Below are 20,273 nucleotides of genomic sequence, written 5' to 3'. Positions count from 1 at the left end.
TAGATTTGTAACAGTGAGCTGTTGAGAACTTTCCCTGGCTTTGTCCTGGACAAGGTTGCCAAAGCTAGTGAGTTCCAGATAGATAAGACATTGATGCATAATTTCTTAAATCCTGTAAGGGTACACAATTCATTGTCTGCTACCAGGAAACCCTCTATTAAATGTGTTAAGCATTATTGAAACAAAACTGCTTAATGTTATTAAGAATAATGTAAGAGCCAGATGGATTACATTAAATAACTACCAATGATGATGATAAAAATAATAGCTAACTTTTATTGAGTGCTTAATATGTGCTAAAGTATTCTAACATATATTGTTGACATATAAGTACCTGACATATATTAATCCACTTAAATAAATGTAAATGAATAATTTAAAACTAAGGAAAGTTGTTTAGAAGCATTTGGTCCAACCACAAAAATTATAGGTACAAAATTTTTTTGCAGCAAATACTGTGTATCTTTTAAAAGTAAAATCTAAACTGTTCACTTTGACTAGCTTGATATAATCTAAATATGGTATAGAAATCCCTGCTGAGTCATGAGGACCAAGTAATTCATTTAGTGTTTATTAGGTTCCTATTTAATAATCACAGCTACTTAAAGTGAAAATAATTTCACTGAAATTTTCAGTTATCTTTTTAAAAAAATAATAAAGAGGTCAACTTTTGGAGCCTTAAATTGACCTACCTGAAAAGGTTGTTTGTTATTGTAGGTCTTAAGCTCCTGATTCCCCCGACATGCTTCTTTTTAAAATCGATCCTTGCAGAAGCGAGAAATAAATAAAAAAAAGCTTGTGACTTGTATGTCCTTTGCAAAGCATGTATGTTTATTTTCAGGGCCTATAGGATTTTCTTCCCCCCTCGCAGCTGCAAGAATCCATTTCAAGTCATATCGGGTAACAAGGAGCTTATAGCCTACCATAGTAAACAATTATAATAGGTCAGTGATGAGGCTCACATAGTGTAAAACCTGGCTAACATTTTGTATTTAAATTTGTTAAAATGCAACCATTATTGGTCACTTCTAAACATATATTTGCTCACCTGCTTGGTGTTAATCTGGACTCAAAACTGTTGGCCTTCATGGTGATGGTATCAGTAAATAGCACATCTTTTGCTGGAGATGCCAAAGCTTCAGAGTGAGATAAGGATGGATGCATTCTTTGTTGCTGTAGTCTTTTCAGTGTAGCATAGCCAAAAGCATCTCTAGAACTTGTGTAACTAAAGTTACAATCTGCTAGACTTTTAATTGTAGCAATAGAGGGTGCTTTAAGGGACTGTGCTCTTCTAGGAAGTGTATGAGAAGAACCTGGAGGCACCAGGGACACCGAATTTGATTTGGAGAGAGACAGATGGTTAGACTGTGGCGTCAAATAGTGGCTTGTCTTAATAGTTTTAGTACTTACCACAGTACTCATGCTTCCACAGTCTGTGTCCATAGTTGTAGCATCTACACCTACTGTCTCTCGTGAAGGACTTGAGCTCATTGAACTTATGCCACTTGTTGTAGTGTCTGTATTAAAACTTTGGCTACGTATCTTCATATGTGAGCTCGTTGAACTTTCTACTACTAACCTCTCTCGGCTTGTATTTTCTCTGTGATTCTCTGTACCAAAATTCTTGGTGAATTTTAAGTCATTTTCTCCAATGCTTGGTGTACTACCAGTGTCTTCAATGTGCTTATTCCCCATAAATGAAGTCTCTAATTGTAATGTTTTCTGTACAGTGGATATGGGTGTAAAATCATCACTATGATTAAAATCAACACTGGGCTCCGTAAGTGTTCTGATTCGCCTGTTGCTTGTCTTACTTTCAGATGATAATTTCCCTCCTTTTGGATCACTGCTACTACGATGTTTTTTGTTAGGCAAAGTAAGCGAATTTAAGATACGATTCTTCACAAGTTTACTAGAAGCAAAGAAAGGGAATGAATTTTTATCCTTTATGGGTCCAGATCGGTCATAAAATGCTGGCTCTGTATCTTCGTTGATATCAAGGAAAAATGTACTAGTAGAGCTGCTGCCAAACCGGTCATCCTCCAATATGAACATACCTATGATTGAAGGATCAATTAATAAAAACACATATAAAATGACAAATTCATGATAACTATTAGTGACATCACATTTCAGGAAATTTTTTTTAGTCATCTAGAGGAAAAATTTTAAAAATAAATGGTTAAACCATTCAGCTACTTGAAAATATCTTTCTTGAAACCCAGAGTTTGGACTTGAATAAAATGTAAAATTATGTAATTTATGAGAATCTCCTGTTATTTCCAAAGAAAAATTATTATAAGACCCACTATGGCACAGGTTACATGAAGTTTCTTTTGATTCTCCAAATATTCAGGATGAAATTAAAGGGAAAAAGGAGACTTGACCATGGATGCTTACTCAATTACTACAGATTCCTAGTGGTTCTTCTTTAAATTACTATAAGCAGGAGAAATTCACCTTGTAAGAAATGAATTCCCAATCTTAAAATATACTTACAGAGAACCAAGTGGTAACATTATAAATTCATGTTTAAATTATGTTTATTTCTCATTTTACCTTAGATACTAAGAAACTCATTAAATTTAGTGCCCAATTCTACTAGAAGACGCAACCCAAGTGAGTGCCTAATGACATCTATACAATTTTTCTTTTATTAACTTTTCTGTTGAATAATTACAAATACTTCAAATATATTTTCAAAGAAGGTAAAAGAAAATCCCAAGTGAATTTGCATACTGCATTACCATTTCTATATTTTGTCAATTCTAAGATGCACACTTTTCACATTTAATCCCTTCTATTTTCACACAGAATCTGATTCTAAAATCAATATACATCTTGTAATAGTAGTACGTCCTAGTTTAATAGGCAGCACTTCTTCTTTCTTCTTCTTTTGTGGTACATAAAATATTGGTATATTTCATAATTCATGGCATCTCAGATTTGGTGAAATACACAGTCTGATAAAGCTGACACTATCTTCTTAAAAGGAAGAACCATGCCTTAAATTTTGTACACCTAACACCACTTAGCACAGGACTTAAAACCACAAATCATTTTATATATAACTATTTTTGTTACTCTATTAACAATTTCACTATTTTAAAATTTAGTGCTTCTCTCAAAAATGAAGATGTGAATATAATATCTGTTAAAAATATATTCTGGCCCAACAATCTCAGTATCTGAAAAATGAGTAAAAAGATTAAATAAAGAAGGTAGACAAATAAATACTTATTATATTTGCTTCTTTTCTGTCAAAAAAAGGAGGACTGGTTCTTCTGGCACATGGCTTATTACATAACTTTGTAGGAATTCTCAAAAGCTACTTAGAATATAAGGAGAGAGAAAAATGTAAGCTGCTGATTATACTCTTTGTTATGAAAATATACACATTCTCCAAGAGGCTATTATTGCCAAATAATTATCTTAGACAAAAGCAAATTACAAATGTAACAAATACATTTAAATTCTAAAATTTAAATATAAATGTTAACATTGGCTAACTTTATATGAACCTGTCAGGATACTCACTCGATGGCACAGATTCACTTTCACTATTATGTCTAGAGCTGGTTGACTCTGAGTTCAAACTTAGAGTGCTTGGGATAGATGAAAGTTCATTACAGAGTTGTTCCACATCATCTGGAACCACTGGCCACAGATGTTTGCGACTATGCCTCACAGCATCCCAGTTGTGACATTTTAGAATATCACAGCCTTGTTTGGTTTTAGCTATGAGCCCAAGTACATATACACAGGTCCTGTATATAAAAGATGCAGTAAAAACAGTTATAATTCCAAGCTGAGATTTCTTAAAGCCACCACAGATTAATTTGCTATACATACTTTGAACTTTCTCTAAAACCCACCAAAATGGTTGCATTTGTGGAAAAAAAAAACTTATTAAGACTAGTTAGGAATAAATTAGCAGCAATAAAAAACAAGCAAACCTTCCCAATAAAAATAGTAATTACAACAAAATAAAAAGAACACAATGCAACATGAGCAAAAAAGGTATATTAGCTTTTCTAGTATAAATCTGGAACAGCTGGGTTACTGGAATACTGGAGTATCTGTACAACACTATGCCTTACCTGTTACCTATAAGGTAAACTTCAATATAATAAAAATCAAATTATAGTAGTAAACAAGGAGTTCATTTAGATGTTTATCTTAATACAGTTAATAATCTTGTATCATTAGAACTTTCAGTGGATTAACAGTTATGCATTGCACTTAATCATAAAATACTTTCCCCTAACATCCATTTGTGAATAAGAATGTCTACATTAAAAAGATTTCTGAGTTAAATGACCTACCCTCTGATGGAAAGAACTTCACACTGTTTTGCAAGTTTTAGTATATCTGGAATCACGTTTTCTTCCTGTAGCAAATTGAGACCCCAATTTGATGAGCCGATATTTCCCTGAAAGAAAAGAAATCACTTACATCAAATATATTTATAAGAGTCCCTCTTTCAAAAGATTTGGAAAGCTACCAAGAAACAAATTTAACCTCATCTCTGAGAGAGAAAAAATGTAAAAGCCTCCTCAAGTACAAAACATTAGGCATGAATTAATCCTAGTTGTCTTAGCAACAAAACAAAAGTCATGAAACCAACAGTTCAACCATCTATTCTTCAACATAGAGATAATACACTTATATTGGCAGGAACAATCCAGTCTTAAATATTAATCTAATAAGTAGTTCCAAAGAAAATATTTATCTATTTAGTATAAATGAAAAAAAAAACTGAAAAATCTAAAAATTGCGAAGATCTTACAGAAGTGTTTATTACAAACCAAGGCCCAAAGAGATGCTTTCAGTTTTTTAATTTCTTCCCACTTATCCAAATCTGGTGTACGAACATTACGACAGAGTTCTGTAATAATATTCTGGAGAAAGAAAAAAAAATACCATGAGTAATTATATTTATGTATTTAATATATTATTATTGCATCATAAAACCAGTATAACGTTTGTTTTTTGGTATTTTTGCATACTTAAAATTCTAAATAATTTTACGTAAAATTTCTTGAGAAGCAGCATTAGGGCAGGGGTTCTGAATTCACATTCTAGAATTATCACTTATTAACTGCATGGCCTTGGGCAAGTTACTTCATCTCCCCATCCTTTGATTTCCTAATATCTAGAAGAGTGATAATAACATTTGCATCATAAGGTTTCAAGATTTAATAAATTATTGCACATACAGTGCTTACCAAAGTACTTGGCACTTAGTATTACTAAATAATCATACTTATTCTTTAAAACAGAAAGTAAATTAGTGCTTAGGTTTTATCATACTATCTAAGTAGTAACACTGAGAAAATCATTTAAATTTTTAGTGAAATTTTCAAATGTTAATATGAAAATACTTGTCCCAACAGTTTTCACAGACGTAATATAAAAACACATGAAACTATAGAGTACATTTATGCAAAACTTTGTGCTCTTGAGATGAATACTGATACAATCGGGAACTAAATTGTTAAATAACTATTGTTCTGTCACAAAAACAAATATTCCTATAACTATTTATTTCTAAAATAAGAGAAACGTTACATTTATTGGAAACAGTTGCATGACGTATTCACAACCATAAATGCGGTGTACATACTATAACTCAAAGAACAACTGCTTGCCTATGCTTGTTAACATTCCATGAAGTACACGAAAATAAAATGTGCTCACAACCAGCAACTTTCAATTTATTGCTCAACAAGGATAACTTAATCTGTATTAGGTTCAGTTTAATTTCCCAATGAGTGGAAGACAAACTCGGTTTTTCAGTACGTTTTTGGAGATCTGAATTTCTCCACTAAACTCTAAAAAATGAACTCAGATCTTCATTGGATTGCTTACTCTACATAACAAGTTAGTTATTCAAAAAGTCATACACAAGTCAGTTAATGCATTGCAAGGCCATTAATATTTCTCAGGTTAATAAATATAGAATGCCTAAGTCAATTACAAAATAGATGAATTTAAAAGCAATTACACCACTGATATTAAAGCTTTTGAGAAGTTTTTGCAAAGGTAATATTTTAGCAATGTTAAGATTTTGTTTTTTTTACTATTGTAGCTACTTAAAATAAGTGAATCATGTTTTTACCTGTACTTCCAACAAATGGCAGCCTGTTTTATGGTGTACTAGTTGTCCATAAAGGTGTATAGGCAGGTAGACGTGAGGACGCTGTAATCTAGTATAATAAAGATGATTACTATATCTCCTGGCTAATTTAAATATGCTAATTAGAACAAAAGAATTTTAATAAATATTTGATAAATAAAATTAGATACAACTCTCCAGCATAAATAAAAATATGAAAGTAACAAGGAATGAGGATTTCTCAGGTAAAATATAGGCTGGGCTTCCCTAATCCAAAATGATCCAAAATCCAAAACTTTTTGAGCACTGACATGACACTGTAAGTGGAAAATTCCACACATCAGTATTTAACGCAAACTATTTCATACAGAAAATTACTTATAACACTGCATAAAATTATGTTTAGGCTACGTGTATAAGGTGTATATGAAACAGATTAATTTCATGTTTAGACTTGGGTACCATTCCCAAGATATCTCGTTATATACATGCAAATATTCCAAAATCTGAAAAAATCTGAAATGCGAAACATTTCATCATTTTGGATAAGTGATGTTCAACCTGTAACAGTTTATCAGAGCTCAAAGTACTGGTAAGAGAATCTAGGGCTAGAAATACAGACTGGGGTGCCAGCATGGAGTATATGTGAATGCGTTATCAGTAAGGATATTCAACATGCTATGAATGACACCGAATTTTTGAGCAATTAATGTTGCGCATTAAGATTCTTCCTATATCATGTTAGAAGCAGAATATACAAAAACTCAGAAATGTTAAAAATAATTTATGATGAACTAGTTTTAAATCTAATAATTGAGAACTAGCACTGGGTACACACCTTTGGTTACTCCGACGAACATAGTTATCACCATCAACAGGCTTCCGGTAAGTAGTAAGTGCTTCATTGAGTTGTTCCTCAATCAAGTCAACATATTTGGAGTTGTATTCCTAGAGGATAATATTGTTTTAATTGCACATAGTATCACAAGGAGTCACTAAATTTAAAATATGTCAGATACTTAGCAAAGGGTAGACAGATCAAGGTATTATGAATGCAAATGTTCTATCATATCCATAAGCTTTTGGCTCAGGTTTCAACTAGTACTATATACTAATGACCCCCATATCTGCCATTTTCCTCACAAATCTGAGCTCCAGATCCACATTTTCAAGCCATCACTTGGTTATTGCACAGACAATGCCGGTTCAACATATTGAAAATTCATTAGCCTAATCTTAACAAACCACTTTTTATAAATGTGATCTCTTAATAGTGATCCATTATATATTGTCATTAAATTAGAAACCTTATGAGTCAAGTTGGACCTCTTATTTACTGTATCCAATCAGCCCACAAATTCTGTCCATCTTATTTTGAAAATGCCCAGAAAATGTGTCCTCATCTATTCAACCTAACTACCAGTGAAGTTCAGGCACTCATCAATTCTTGTTTCTAAACTTGTGTCAATATTTCTAGACTTTCCCTTCAATGATCAAAATTCCTCCTCTTCACTGCAACCTGTCAGATCACTAAAGTACAACTCTGATCACTCTTTAAAAGCTGTTAAGGATTCCCCACTATATATACAATTGAAATCCCTTAGGATGATATAATATGGCTTACGAGGCCTTTTACAATCTAGCTTTAATTTACCATTCCAGCCTCACCTTCCCACTCCACACTTAACCTTAGTTCCAACTACATTGGAATATGACTTTTTTTCATAAGTCTATAATGTTCCAATGATCTATACAGCTTTATTCTGCTCCTTCTTCCGTGGATACCCTTCTTCTAATTTATTTGCCTACTTACTCTTCAAGACCATTTTAAGTATCACATCTACTGCTCCTATTCAACATTTCTTTTGATAATCCCTAAGGCAGAATCATTAATTTCTCCTCTGTGTTCCCTTATACCTTGCATATAACTTTGTTATAGCTCTTATATTTTATTCTATTTTCAAGCACTGCACCAATATTCTAAGCAACTTTCTAATACTATGATTTGTATAATAAATTTTATTATGATGATTTAAATATCTTCTAGGAAACAAACCTATCACATCTTGTCTCAGTTCTACAATTCATCAAATACTAAAAGACTTCATGCCTTAAGTTGTATGCTTGAAAGTTTTAGTCCATTTAAGGAGTATCTCTTATGAAATATGGTTCAATATAGACACTATAAAAGAATCTGTAACTATGTTAACAAAAAAGAGAAAACAGGATAACTGATCTGAAATGATGAAAAATCTAAAAATCATTTATATTGGTAAAGATCATTTTGACCATGGGTTTCCAAGATGCTTCGATGACTTATAATACTTCAAACAAAATAATGAAGCCACAGCAATCACCAGCTAAAGAAAAGCTAGAAAAGTTGTTTCATATCTTTAAACTACTCCCTTCTTAGCAGGTTTCCCTATGACAGCAAGAAGTTCATTCTCAGATTTAGGTAAAGTAGTATCCTAAAGTAAAGTTTAACTAAATGATTATATCTCCTTGGGATTTCAATCTCCCTTCATTTAAAAAAATTATTTTAGTTTTAGCTTAAAGGGCTCATGCAAAGTTGTAGGCCATATTAAGGGACCCAAGAATGAAAGAAATGATAAACAGGGCCAAAAATTAGATTATAAAATCAAATGAGTTGAGAGTCAAATTTCAATAGAACGAATACAGTCAACAGTTCAGAATAAAAGAAGTAACCGTAGTTTAAAAAAATGTATAACTATAAATACTAGCAATTATGCAGAATTTAGGATTCAACTTGATATTGATGTTTAAATATTTAACCTTATTAATTTCAAAACACTGATATAAAAAACCATCCTCTAAATTCACAAATCAATTTCAGAAGATAAAAACACACAAATTCAACTTTATTCAAATAAGAAGTCACCTTGTGCCACTTTTCCAATTGTTTTGCTACATAACCTCTTTCATTCAGATAGGAAAATCCTTTTGGAATGGAGAGAAATCTGCAAATTAAAACAAGCAATAGTTTAACCCTGGGTCTGGCAAAAAAGTATCTTAAGAAGCTAAAATAACTAAAATTTAAAAAAGAATAAGGAGCTAAAAGACTTTAGGAATAGTTCGTTCGTAAAACTAAAAGGTCAACTATAATTTATTATAACTTCAATTACAAATAAATTTTCACAATCTTTGCAACAACACACGAACCCAATCACAATAAAGAAAATGTCAGCCAGGCACGGGGGCTCACGCCTGTAATTCCAGCACTGTGGGAGGCCAAGGTGAGTGGATCACCTGGTCAAGAGTTCAAGACCAGCCTGGCCAACATGGTGAAACTCCGACTCTACTAAAAATACAAAAAATTAGCTGGGCGTGGTGGTGTGCACCTTTAGTCCCAGCTACTTGGGAGGCTGAGGCAGGAGAATCACTTGAACTTGGGAGGCAGTGGTTGCATCGAGCCAACATTGGACCATTGCACTCTGGCCTGGATGACAAAGCGAGGCCGTCTCAATTAAAAAAAAAAAAAAAAAAAAGGAAAATGTCATGAAAAGTATGAACAGACCAAAAAAATTAAAAAAAAAGAAAAACCCAAAACAATGAAAAGACAATGTTTCAATATTAAAAGGTAAACTCTTTAGCGTACTTCCCATTTGGATTTGAATCTATCTTTAATATACGCTGCCAAAGAACACAACAAAAAAAATAACAGAAAATTTACTTAAAATTTACCTCAGCAGGAGAAGCAAACCCTTGTCTCCAAGGTGGGATAATGCTGGTTTCATCTGAATGAGAGCATGAAGATTGGCCTAAAAGAGATTATCATTATTTTTTTACAATTGCACAAAAATAGCAAAATTTTTAGTTCCAAAATGCCTATTATATACTTTTACAAAATTGTCAAATGAGTATTTCAAAAAAATTTAAGTATTAAATTATAAAAAATGAACCTTTACCTTGTCTTCACATGCTTCATCGAGGATATCAAGAGCTTCAGAGGAAATCGTTTTGTTTTTATCATGTAGCTGGGTCACTAACAACTCAATTCCCCAATTATTAAAGAATTCAACATTAGCTCTCAATAATACCCTTAAATGTTTTGTTGCATAGAGTCTGCAGGCCTATAAGGATAAATGAATACATTAAAAAAAAAAAAAACTTCAGCATAAATAGCCTATTTGATTTTATTTTGGGATAGTCCTGCTACTTGAAAAGGGAAGAATGCCTGGAATTGGTGGTCTAGCCCTTGATATGAATACTTTTTTGGTTCTTGTAAAATAAAATACCTCCCTTTCTATCTAGCAGCTTCTTCCCCGTGATACAAAAATCTGAGTACTATATGCAGTTCCTTGGAGAAACTAGAATTTTAAAGTAAACTCAATTTCCATATCATATCCTTAGAACTTAAAATTAATTTTACTTAGCCCAAAATTCATAAAGTAGTGAATTAATTGGTTATAAAAATAGTTTTACTGGCTATGTTATACTCACATCAGTAGCTGCAGTTAAAATTTTGGAAAGGATGACTCTAGCCAATCCATCTCTGCTATAGTCCAAGCTAGAAACAGTAAGTTTTAGCAAGTGATCTTGGTTTTTCAAGGAGCAAAGATTAAGGAGACTTAAAAGAAAAAAAAAATAAGAATGGTTAAAAGAAATTACTATATTGATACATTAATTAAACAAATATTTTTTCCAGCTTTACTGAAGTATAAATGACAAATAAAAATTGTATTATTCAAAGTGTATAACTTGATTTGATATACACATACATTGTGAAGATTACCACAATCAATGAACACATCAATCATCACACATAGTTACTATTTTGAATGCTGGAGTGGGAAGAGCATGAAGTCAGTTCAACGTATATTTTTAAAATTCCTAATATAAACAAGCTTTTTGGAAAGAAAGCATTTAATAACAACAATTTTAAAAAGAATATTAAAGCAAAGATAATGCTAATTTAAAATAAAACTTAACCAAACACACGTACACAGACTAAAAAGCATACCATATCTAACTACATTAAAAATAAAGTTCATGTATATATTGCAACAAAATCTGGGAATGCTCACCACTGAAATACACTGCATTTTTCCAGCATTTTAACTCCATGAGGGTGGCAAGAAAGTGTTCCAATAAATAAAAAGTAGTGTTGACTAAGGGTGGTCAATAAACCATTATTTTGAAGACTTCTTTCAGGTTTCATTCCAGATGAAGCATTGAGCCACTGAACAATATCCTTTACTAGATCTTCTAAGTATCCTTGCCCATCCTAAAAGTAAATACATTGTGATATTGTGAGAAAAGCATTCAAAATCTGTAATTAGAAAATCAACTTCAATCAAGTACAAAAACTTACTAATAATGATGAAGTTACCAATAACAGCTATCAATCAGTGAGTACCTGTTTCTAATCCACTTCAACACAATGCTGCATGGAGATGATATTATTCTCCATTTTACAGAAGAGTAAACCAGGTCTTCTAGAGGGCAGATAACTTGCCCAGTCTCATAACTAGTGACTAAGTCGGGATTCAACTCTAGGTCTGGGATCATTTCTTATGTTTCCAAATACGGCTTATGCATATTCAGAAATAAAAGCAAAATACAAGGTGGAAAAAGAGGGAGGGTAAGGGAAGCAAATTCAATAAAAAACATTTGCTCTGGAAAATATTCAGAATGCCCACCTCTTCAGATTCAAGAAGAAATTCTGTAAACTGGCAACCTACAACCGTGAGCTGTTTGGCCTTGGCAAAATCCAGATCCAGGTTGGCATATAATTTACTGCTGGGCTTGTAAAAATAAAGTAGTCTTCGTACAAACCTAAAATCAAAACACAAGTAGCAACAAGGTAAGAAATGAAGCAATTATTTTAGAATCTTAACCATTACTTATGACATAATAAGGCTTTCAGAATATGTTTTGGGTCTGAACCATTGGGATAAATGGCAAGAAATGTATTAAAAGTGTTTGGTACATGATACGGTCTGCCTGTGCCCCCACCCAAATCTCATCTTGAATTGTAGTTCCCATAATGCCCACATGTCATGAAAGGGACCTCATAAGAGGAGATAAGATTATGGGGGCGGTTACCCTTATGCTGTTCTCGTGACAGTGAGTGAGTTCTCACATCTGATGGTTTTATCACCAGCTTTTCCCCCTGTGCTCTGTACTTCTCTCTCCTGCTGCCATATGAAGGAGGATATTTTTGCTTCCCCTTCTGCCACAGTTATGTTTCCTGAGGCCTCCCTAGCCAGGTGGAATTGTGAGTCAATTAAACCTCTTTCCTTTATAGATAATTTCTACATTATCTGTAGAGGCAGTTATAAATAACTGCCAGTCTCAGGCAGTATTTATAGCAGCATGAGAATGGACTAATACAGTACATTTCATACCAAAAAAACCCCCCAAAACCAAGCAAACAAAAAACCTTCATTTAAAAAAATATCTCTGTGGAGTAAGAATTTTATGGTGAGATGGTTAGAAAAAATAAAGGAGAAGAAAGATGCTAGACGGATGAATGCAGATTTAACATAGCTAGAATATAAAAATTGGATAAATGAGGATGTCACCTGAACTTAAATTTTCTTCTATTGTATTCATGAAGAACTTTGTCCCATGGCTCAATAATGTTCTATTGTTAAGATAATTGTAAGATACTACACTATGATTTTGTTGGTTTTTCACAATTAGGCAAACGGTCAAGCATGAAAGTTGCAATTTAGGCCAGTGAATTTATAGACATAATTTATGATCTTTCAACATTATATCTTTCAACATTATGTTCTAAGCTTCTATTGAATTTAGTTCAGTTCAATTTCATGCACTACAATTCAATCCAACAGAGGTGTCCAATCCAGGAGCTGGGAAAACAAAGTTGAGTAAGACATCATCTGTGTTCTCAAGGAGTATAAAAAGTTAGTACTATGCTTTTTTATTTCAGTGCAATTTATAAGTTATCTTTATTTCTTAAAACTTTTATAGATATTAGGTTACATATCATGAATACAGAATGCAATCAAATAATAATGTTAATGACATGAATTTCTCAAACATACTAAGGACCTCTTTCTGAGATCAGTAGTAATAGCTGGTTAGTCTAAACTCAGGAGTAAAAACATATGGGTGTAATGAAGAACAGCATCGTAGCTTAAAGTGTTCTTCACGCTACAAACATTTGCACGGGTTATGGAAGGTGTGGTTAAGGAGAATGTAAACAGCAGTCATAATGGATAACTCCCAAGTCAAACAGGAATAAAAGTTGTATATTAAAAATATAAGTCCTTATTATGTCATCCTCATATGTCAGGGCTAAGACCCACTATACAATTGATATTACCCCAATTTGAAAAACTTTCATCTCAACTACTTCATCTATTCCAAAACCAAAAGCAGAATGTAAATAACTAGAAAAAGAATTTGCTAATATGTTTTGGTTATAAAATAAGACTATATTAAAAAATATATGAGTACTTATTGAAGAGACATTGTTAAAATGTATGTATATGACTTTAAAATTATTACATATTTTAGCAGGCATTAGGCCTAATATCCATATTTAAGTTCTTTAAATTTAAATGCAAAATAGTTCTTACATACCTGTGTAACTGTTCATCTTTATAGTTTCTTAGATTTACATTTGGCCACTAGAAAAACATAATATGTTATATTACATATGTACTTATCAATTCTCAAACATATAAGATAATTATGTTATAATTAATAATAAAATTAAAGACAAGCCATTACCATGAAGTATCTTTTCATACCTTAAGAATGGTCCCTATAAGATTCCAATTCCATTCAAGATTCTCTTTATGTTGAAGGACTTGGCTATCTCTAAGGTTAATTAAAAGAGCTTCCTCTGTATCCTAAAATCATCAGAAAGTAATAAGAAAAATTAAGGCAAACTGTCCTCATATCAGAAAACTAAGTTCAAATTTGAAAAAATGAAAGGCAGCTTTTCCATTTAAGGATAGATCAAGGTTTTTTAACTTTAAAGTTATAAAAACCCATCTCCAAATTATAAAACTCAGAAGCCATCTGAAAATTCATATGCATGAAGAGAAGTGTAAACTCAAATACATGCATACTAAAATCCAGTGGTTAAGGAATTAAGATGTTGTGTTTAAGTGGAAAATCATGATTTCATGTCAGCACCTTAAGAACAAATATATCTTTCTGAACTCGGAGATACTGATCCCGTTTCTGGTGTGTTGCAATTGCTTTCTGAATAATGTGGTCTAAATGAAGACTATAAGGCTTAGGTCCTCGTTTCTTCATTTCATGGAAGCGTTTTAAACAGTTCAAGGCTGCACTGGCTCGCCTAACGAGAAAAACAATTCAATCAATACAGTAGCAAGACCAATATAATTTAAGAGATTACCTTGGTAAATTATTAAAGCTTACGTAAGATCAAGGCTAGAAATTATTATTGATAAAGTAAATTATTTCATCAAATTTGGAGAGACAAATACAAAAAATAAACAACACTACTGATTTATATAAAGACACACTGATTATTTAGATGCAATTGAACATGTACTTACTAAACTTTTCTTCTATGGTGGTAGGTATTTTTTGTATATCAGTTTTAAGAACTCCTACAAGGTCAGAAACCTAGTTTTCTATATTTTCTTATCGAAATTTTAAAGCTCTGCTTTTCACGTATAAATCCTTAATCCGACTGAAACTTATTTTTGTTTATGATATGAGGTTGAAATAATTTCACTGTACTCCCATATGGATAATCAATGATCCCAGTATCAACTGAACAGTCTCTATTTTCCACATTGGTCTGTAACTGTAAATGGTATATTTTTATAAATTATATTTAATTCTTTGTGGTAAATAAAAGTGTCACTTTCAAGAATTTGGTAGCAAGTCTCACCTTCAGAATTTCTAGTAAGTAGAATTTTTAAATATTGGGATGTGCTGACTGGCAAGTATTTATCAATAAAGAAAGCTTACTGAGCTAAAGATAAAACTATTTTAAGAGGACTATTCTTACTGGAATTCTGAAGATAAATTTGAATTCCTGATGAACCCTGGAATTTGTGGCCATAATCTAACCCAGAGTTTAGGTCTATCAGGTACTGGGAAAGTACATTCTTCCATCATGAAACTACTAATATAAAAGCTAAAAGCTACTATTACTGATGTAAGCCTAGAGACAGAACTGAGATAACTCCTAATGCCCTCAGTTTATAAGACAACTTTGGTCTGTTGAACAGTATTTCCAATGGCAGAATGAAAATTAACAGATTATTAAGCGTACTTTATTATTAAAGCTAAGTAAACTTTTCAAAAATGTACTATAACTCTTAACAAAAATACATAGTTTCGAATAGCTAAAAAACTCCATTTCACTAACATCAAGCAAAAAAATAAAATCGTCCATATATGGTTTTGATCATAATAACAAAATAAAAAAACAACCACAAAAAGACATTCCTAGCCTAGATATAATCTTTGCCAAGTCAAACTAAGTTCTTTCTAGCACTTCCCAATTGAACACTTCCATCATTACCTTTTATATATATTTTATTATTAGCACTGGAATTCCAGCAGAGCTACAATTGTATTACCATAATTTTGTTAGTAAATTCTATGTTTGCAGTATCTCCTTTAGTAGCAGGAGTTCAGCTTATTGCTATGTGGCCCAGTAGTACTTGTTACTAAATTGCAACATTTTTAACCATGCAAATAAAAGAATATATTAATACTGTAAAGCTTTATTTGAAATAGTTCATAGACATAAAAAAAAGAGCCAGAATTGCTGCTCATGACATAAAGGAGTCCAAAAACCTCTCAGCTAACATTTTTAGTAATATGATAACCATTCTATGTCCTTGTCTACAAACATACTAGAAAAAAAGTGATTTTATTAAACTATTAGTATTTTGCAGCCTAAAAGACAAATTATTAAATATTTTTAGAACTATTAATTTTTCCTTTAGCAAATTCCTTAAAAGAATTTCCCACCACAACCTATCCATACTATTTTTTTTTAAAAGAAGAGACAATAATCTAATTCGATATTAAATATATCAAACAAAAGCTTTGCTAAAGCTCTGATACTTACAGTCTCTTTTCCTTGGGGATATCAAAGGATGCAGCCATATTCATTAGGGTTGGCAAGCAGTGCAAATGATGGCTATGTGAATGAGGAAGAATTGTGTTTGCCTAAAATGAAGCATAACATTTTACATGAGTTTTCAGAAGTAGAAAGAGTTTATGTCACAGATAACCTGCACATATAATGCTGTATTTAAGACTATTACAAATTCTGAGGTTTTACTCATAAAATTAACTTATTTTCCCCAATACATGCTTATTTATATTTTTATCATATCTATAATACTTTCAACAAGGATGGAATATAAAGATACACACATATTAACATAACCATTAAGTTTCATAGATTCTTTATTATAATATTATGGTTTTAAGTGGTACCCAGTTAAACTCAATTCTTAAATGCCCAGAAGGGATTATATGTCAAAACATTACAGGAATCAACCTAAGTTATGTTTAAAATAACATTTAAAATGCTAGATGCCATATCCAAATTTATGAGTTGACTTCTTAAGTTTAAAAACTACTTTCTCAAAATAGATTTGTCCCATATGCCATAATCTTTAAAATAAGAAATATTAATTTCTACTTTCCAAACAAAAACCTCACCACCCAACCAGCTATCAATGAAGACAAGTACATCGATCAAATGTGGAAGATAGAAAATGCAAGAATAATAAGCAAAATAACCAGCTCTTTTATTTCAAGAAAATTATAGAATTCTAGGTATGGGACAAGGGAAAAAGATGAAATGTATAGAGATTCCTTCATATAAAAGCAAATAACTCTGAATAATGGTATTCTTGAACAGGAAATGGTATCTTTTAAGAATTAAAAGACAAATAATCAGACCTGAAAGCCTCTGACTATATATAATTCTTTCACAGATGGGCCAAAAAAGAACAGAGCAAGCAGCTAAATAATTCACTGATTTAAAAAAAGAAAGTTAAATTAAATTCTGCTTAATGCTCTTTACCTCACTCACATAGCCCAGTTGCTATGAAGGGAAAACAAGGGTGGGGAGGAGGGGAAGAGATCAAGAAAGAAAAACCTAAACAAAAAACATCTGCTAAAAATAGCAAACTGTGACATAATTTCAAAAGATTTGCCATAGAATCAATTCTTCCTTAATGAGTTTTAAATGGTTCTTTTTATTTTGTATTTACTAACTAGTAAGTAATCTAAAAATATAAATTCCTACCTTGCAAACTATCAGGGATCCCTCATTGATTGATTTGCTGACAGTAAGAATTGTCAAATCACTTTCCTAGCTCCTACTTTCCAAAAGTTACTGTAATCACAAAATCATGGTGAAAAGAAAAACAAAAAACAAAACAAAACAAAAAAAAACCCATCTTCTGAACCTCAAACTACAAGTTTATAGAAAAGACTATAATGTTCAACCAAGACTACATTTAAAGCTTCTGCACAAAGCTTTCTAAAATTCAGGCACTGACTACCATGTATCAAGTACATTCTTAGCAGACTGAAGTAGTATCCATAGTTTTGCAATTTCTTGCTTCTTAGGAGGTCTTTCTGAGATCAGTTAAGATTTACAGGACGAAAATGTCAACTTTGAAAGTGAGTGTAAAAATCAACATTTCAGTACTTTGTATGTTGTATATTTATTCCATTTACAAAACCAATCAAAATATGCGTGTGCATGCGCATGCCTGCACATACGTATCTATCTCAGGATACAGTACCAAGGGATTTTTCTAATGCAAAGATAAACATTTATAAGAAATGCAAATTTATTTTTGACATAATACAAAGCAACACTATTAAAATAACTTGTTTTATAAATTCAAACATTAAAGGTATGAAACATATAATCAGAAGTTGCTAAACTTACCATATGTAAAAGCTCTCCTAAAAGGATGGTAGCTCTAACTGAGATATGATCATCACTGTTTGTTATCACTTCAACTAGACCCTTTGAAAATAAAAAGATAACACCACTGTTGCAAAATAATACACATGAAAACATTTATGCATCAGATTTATTTTTCAAAAATTTTTTTTTTTTTTAAGACAAGAGTCTCGCTCTGTTGCCCAGGCTGGAATGCAACGGCAAGATCTCAACTCAGTATAACCTCTGCCTTCCGGGTTCAAGCAATTCTCGTGTGTCAGCCTCCTGAGTAGCTGGGACTACAGGGGTATGCCACCATGCATGGCTAATTTTTGTATTTTTAGTTGAGACACAGTTTCACTATGTTGGTCAGGCTGGTCTCGAACTCCTGGACTGAAGTGATCCGCCTGCCTTGGCTTCTCAAAGTTTTGGGATTACAGGTGTGAGCCACCACACCTGGCATGAAAGAATCTGTTAGAGAAAATAAACAAAATGGAATAAAATAAGGTTTATAAGTCTTACCTCTAAAAGTCCATTACGAATAAATGCAGAGAGTATCAGTGCCAAATAATTATCCATGAGGTCTGGCCTGGAAAAAACAGCACAGAAATAATTTAAATAAAGTTTCATAGATTACACAGTCTAACATAAAAACCCTAATTCTAATAAATTGAAACCCTTTTTATTTTAAATTCTACCTGGATCTGGCACGATGAGGAAGAATAGTTTTTGCCTCAGCTGCCACAAAGCCATCTGAAAGCCTCCAACTGTCTTGGAACCTCCCTGGATCTAAATTAGTTAAAATATGGTAGGGAAAACATTAGATATCACTGAAACATTTCAGATAAGTATAAAACCATCAGCTAGCCAGACTATAAAGAACTTTAAAAAGTGCTGGTTAAATACCATACATTCAAAAAGATACAGACAAAAATTAGTTATGTAAATATACGCAGATCTAATTTTCTTCATTTTGGGACTTCAGTACTTTAAGTCATTTGGCTCAAATAAGATGAGAATTAGATAATCTGAGGATTACATAGGTTTCTTACTGTCTCCTCTCTTCCTTTTTTGGCCCATTCCTATTAATTTAATTGCTCTTAGAGCCAAGGTGATAAGGAAGAAATTAAAATTTCTCAGTCTTAGGAACTTGAGGTTTTATTTTTATATTAATTTCCTGTCACAATTATGCAGCAAGAAAAGAAAATAGTGTTCAATATTTAGTATTTCTCCTTTTAGGAACTGTCTCCATTAAATAAAAATTACAATATATGAAAAGATACAAATGTACTTCAATACTTACCTACACTGAGTAGTGCTTCTATGAACTCCTCAGTCACAACAGGTAGAGGAAGACGAAATATATCATAAAGCACTTCAAGTAGACCTCGCTAAATTAGCAAACAAATACACCTCATTTATTTTTATGAAACACTTTTAAGATTTTTAAATGTCCTATTCACATTATTTTTAAAATGATAAAAACAGAACTATTAATACAATGACATGTCACATAACAATATTTTAGTGAATGATGGACCACATATACGATGGTCATTCCCTAAGATTATGATGAAGCTGAAAAATTCCTATCGCCTAGTGAAACTGTAGCAGCAGTCATATTGTCTGTCACAGGGCAGTATTACTGAACTGTTTGTGGTGATGCTGGAGTAAAAAAACCCACTGCACTGCCAGTTGTTTAAAAGCATTATATATGGAATTATGTACAATTACATAATACCTGATAATGATAATAAATGACTATGTTACTGGTTTACCTATTTACTATACTATACCTTTTATCATTATCTTAGAGTGTACTTCTATACTTTAAAAAAAAAAAAAGCACTTTGGGAAGCCAAGGTGGGAGGATTGCTTGAGGCCAGAATTTTGAGACTAGGAACATAGTGAAACCCCATCTCTACAAAAAATTTAAAAATTCACTGGGTGTGGTGGCACGTTCCTGTAGTCCTAGCTACTCGGGAGGCTGGGGCAAGAGGATCACTTGAGTTGAGGAGTTCGAGGATGCAGTGAGCTATGATCATTCCACTGCACTCTAGCCTGGGTGACAGCAAGACCCTGCCTCGTAAAAAAAAAAAAAAAAAAAAAAAAAAAAGTTAACTGTAAAACAGCCTCAGGTAGGTCCATAACAAGACATGGTTATCACATGACAGCTTCATTCATGTATACTGCCGCTGGAGACATTCCAGTATACTGCCCCTGGAGACATTCCAGACATACAAGGTATGGAGG

The 20,273-nt window shown here is 32.3% G+C and overlaps 1 protein-coding gene across 6 annotated transcripts in view; it reads right to left on the bottom strand.

Annotated features, from left to right (window-relative positions):
• RICTOR (RPTOR independent companion of MTOR complex 2) overlaps positions 1–20,273 on the bottom strand; it is a 135,802-nt gene that overhangs the window by 10,876 nt on the left and 104,653 nt on the right. For 4 of the 6 annotated variants that reach the window (XM_019013496.4, XM_055367921.2, XM_055367920.2 and 1 more), the window contains 21 exons: positions 19,324–19,411; positions 18,719–18,809; positions 18,543–18,609; positions 18,024–18,104; positions 16,176–16,276; positions 14,252–14,417; positions 13,861–13,962; positions 13,691–13,737; positions 11,779–11,914; positions 11,164–11,363; positions 10,580–10,706; positions 10,045–10,209; positions 9,821–9,897; positions 9,018–9,096; positions 6,957–7,066; positions 6,122–6,209; positions 4,809–4,901; positions 4,326–4,432; positions 3,538–3,767; positions 1,049–2,057; positions 693–764 (listed from right to left, as the gene is read on the bottom strand). In XM_019013496.4, coding sequence (XP_018869041.1) covers positions 693–764; positions 1,049–2,057; positions 3,538–3,767; positions 4,326–4,432; positions 4,809–4,901; positions 6,122–6,209; positions 6,957–7,066; positions 9,018–9,096; positions 9,821–9,897; positions 10,045–10,209; positions 10,580–10,706; positions 11,164–11,363; positions 11,779–11,914; positions 13,691–13,737; positions 13,861–13,962; positions 14,252–14,417; positions 16,176–16,276; positions 18,024–18,104; positions 18,543–18,609; positions 18,719–18,809; positions 19,324–19,411 — 3,236 coding nt within the window. The remainder of the gene's footprint in view (positions 1–692; positions 765–1,048; positions 2,058–3,537; positions 3,768–4,325; positions 4,433–4,808; positions 4,902–6,121; positions 6,210–6,956; positions 7,067–9,017; positions 9,097–9,820; positions 9,898–10,044; positions 10,210–10,579; positions 10,707–11,163; positions 11,364–11,778; positions 11,915–13,690; positions 13,738–13,860; positions 13,963–14,251; positions 14,418–16,175; positions 16,277–18,023; positions 18,105–18,542; positions 18,610–18,718; positions 18,810–19,323; positions 19,412–20,273) is intronic. The other 2 variants (XM_019013497.4, XM_055367925.2) reach the window with 1 other exon arrangement.

This window comes from Gorilla gorilla, chromosome 19 (assembly GCF_029281585.2).
Source record: "Gorilla gorilla gorilla isolate KB3781 chromosome 19, NHGRI_mGorGor1-v2.1_pri, whole genome shotgun sequence".
Taxonomy (NCBI): Eukaryota; Metazoa; Chordata; class Mammalia; order Primates; family Hominidae; genus Gorilla; species Gorilla gorilla.
This window is presented reverse-complemented; position numbering and strand designations above follow the sequence as displayed.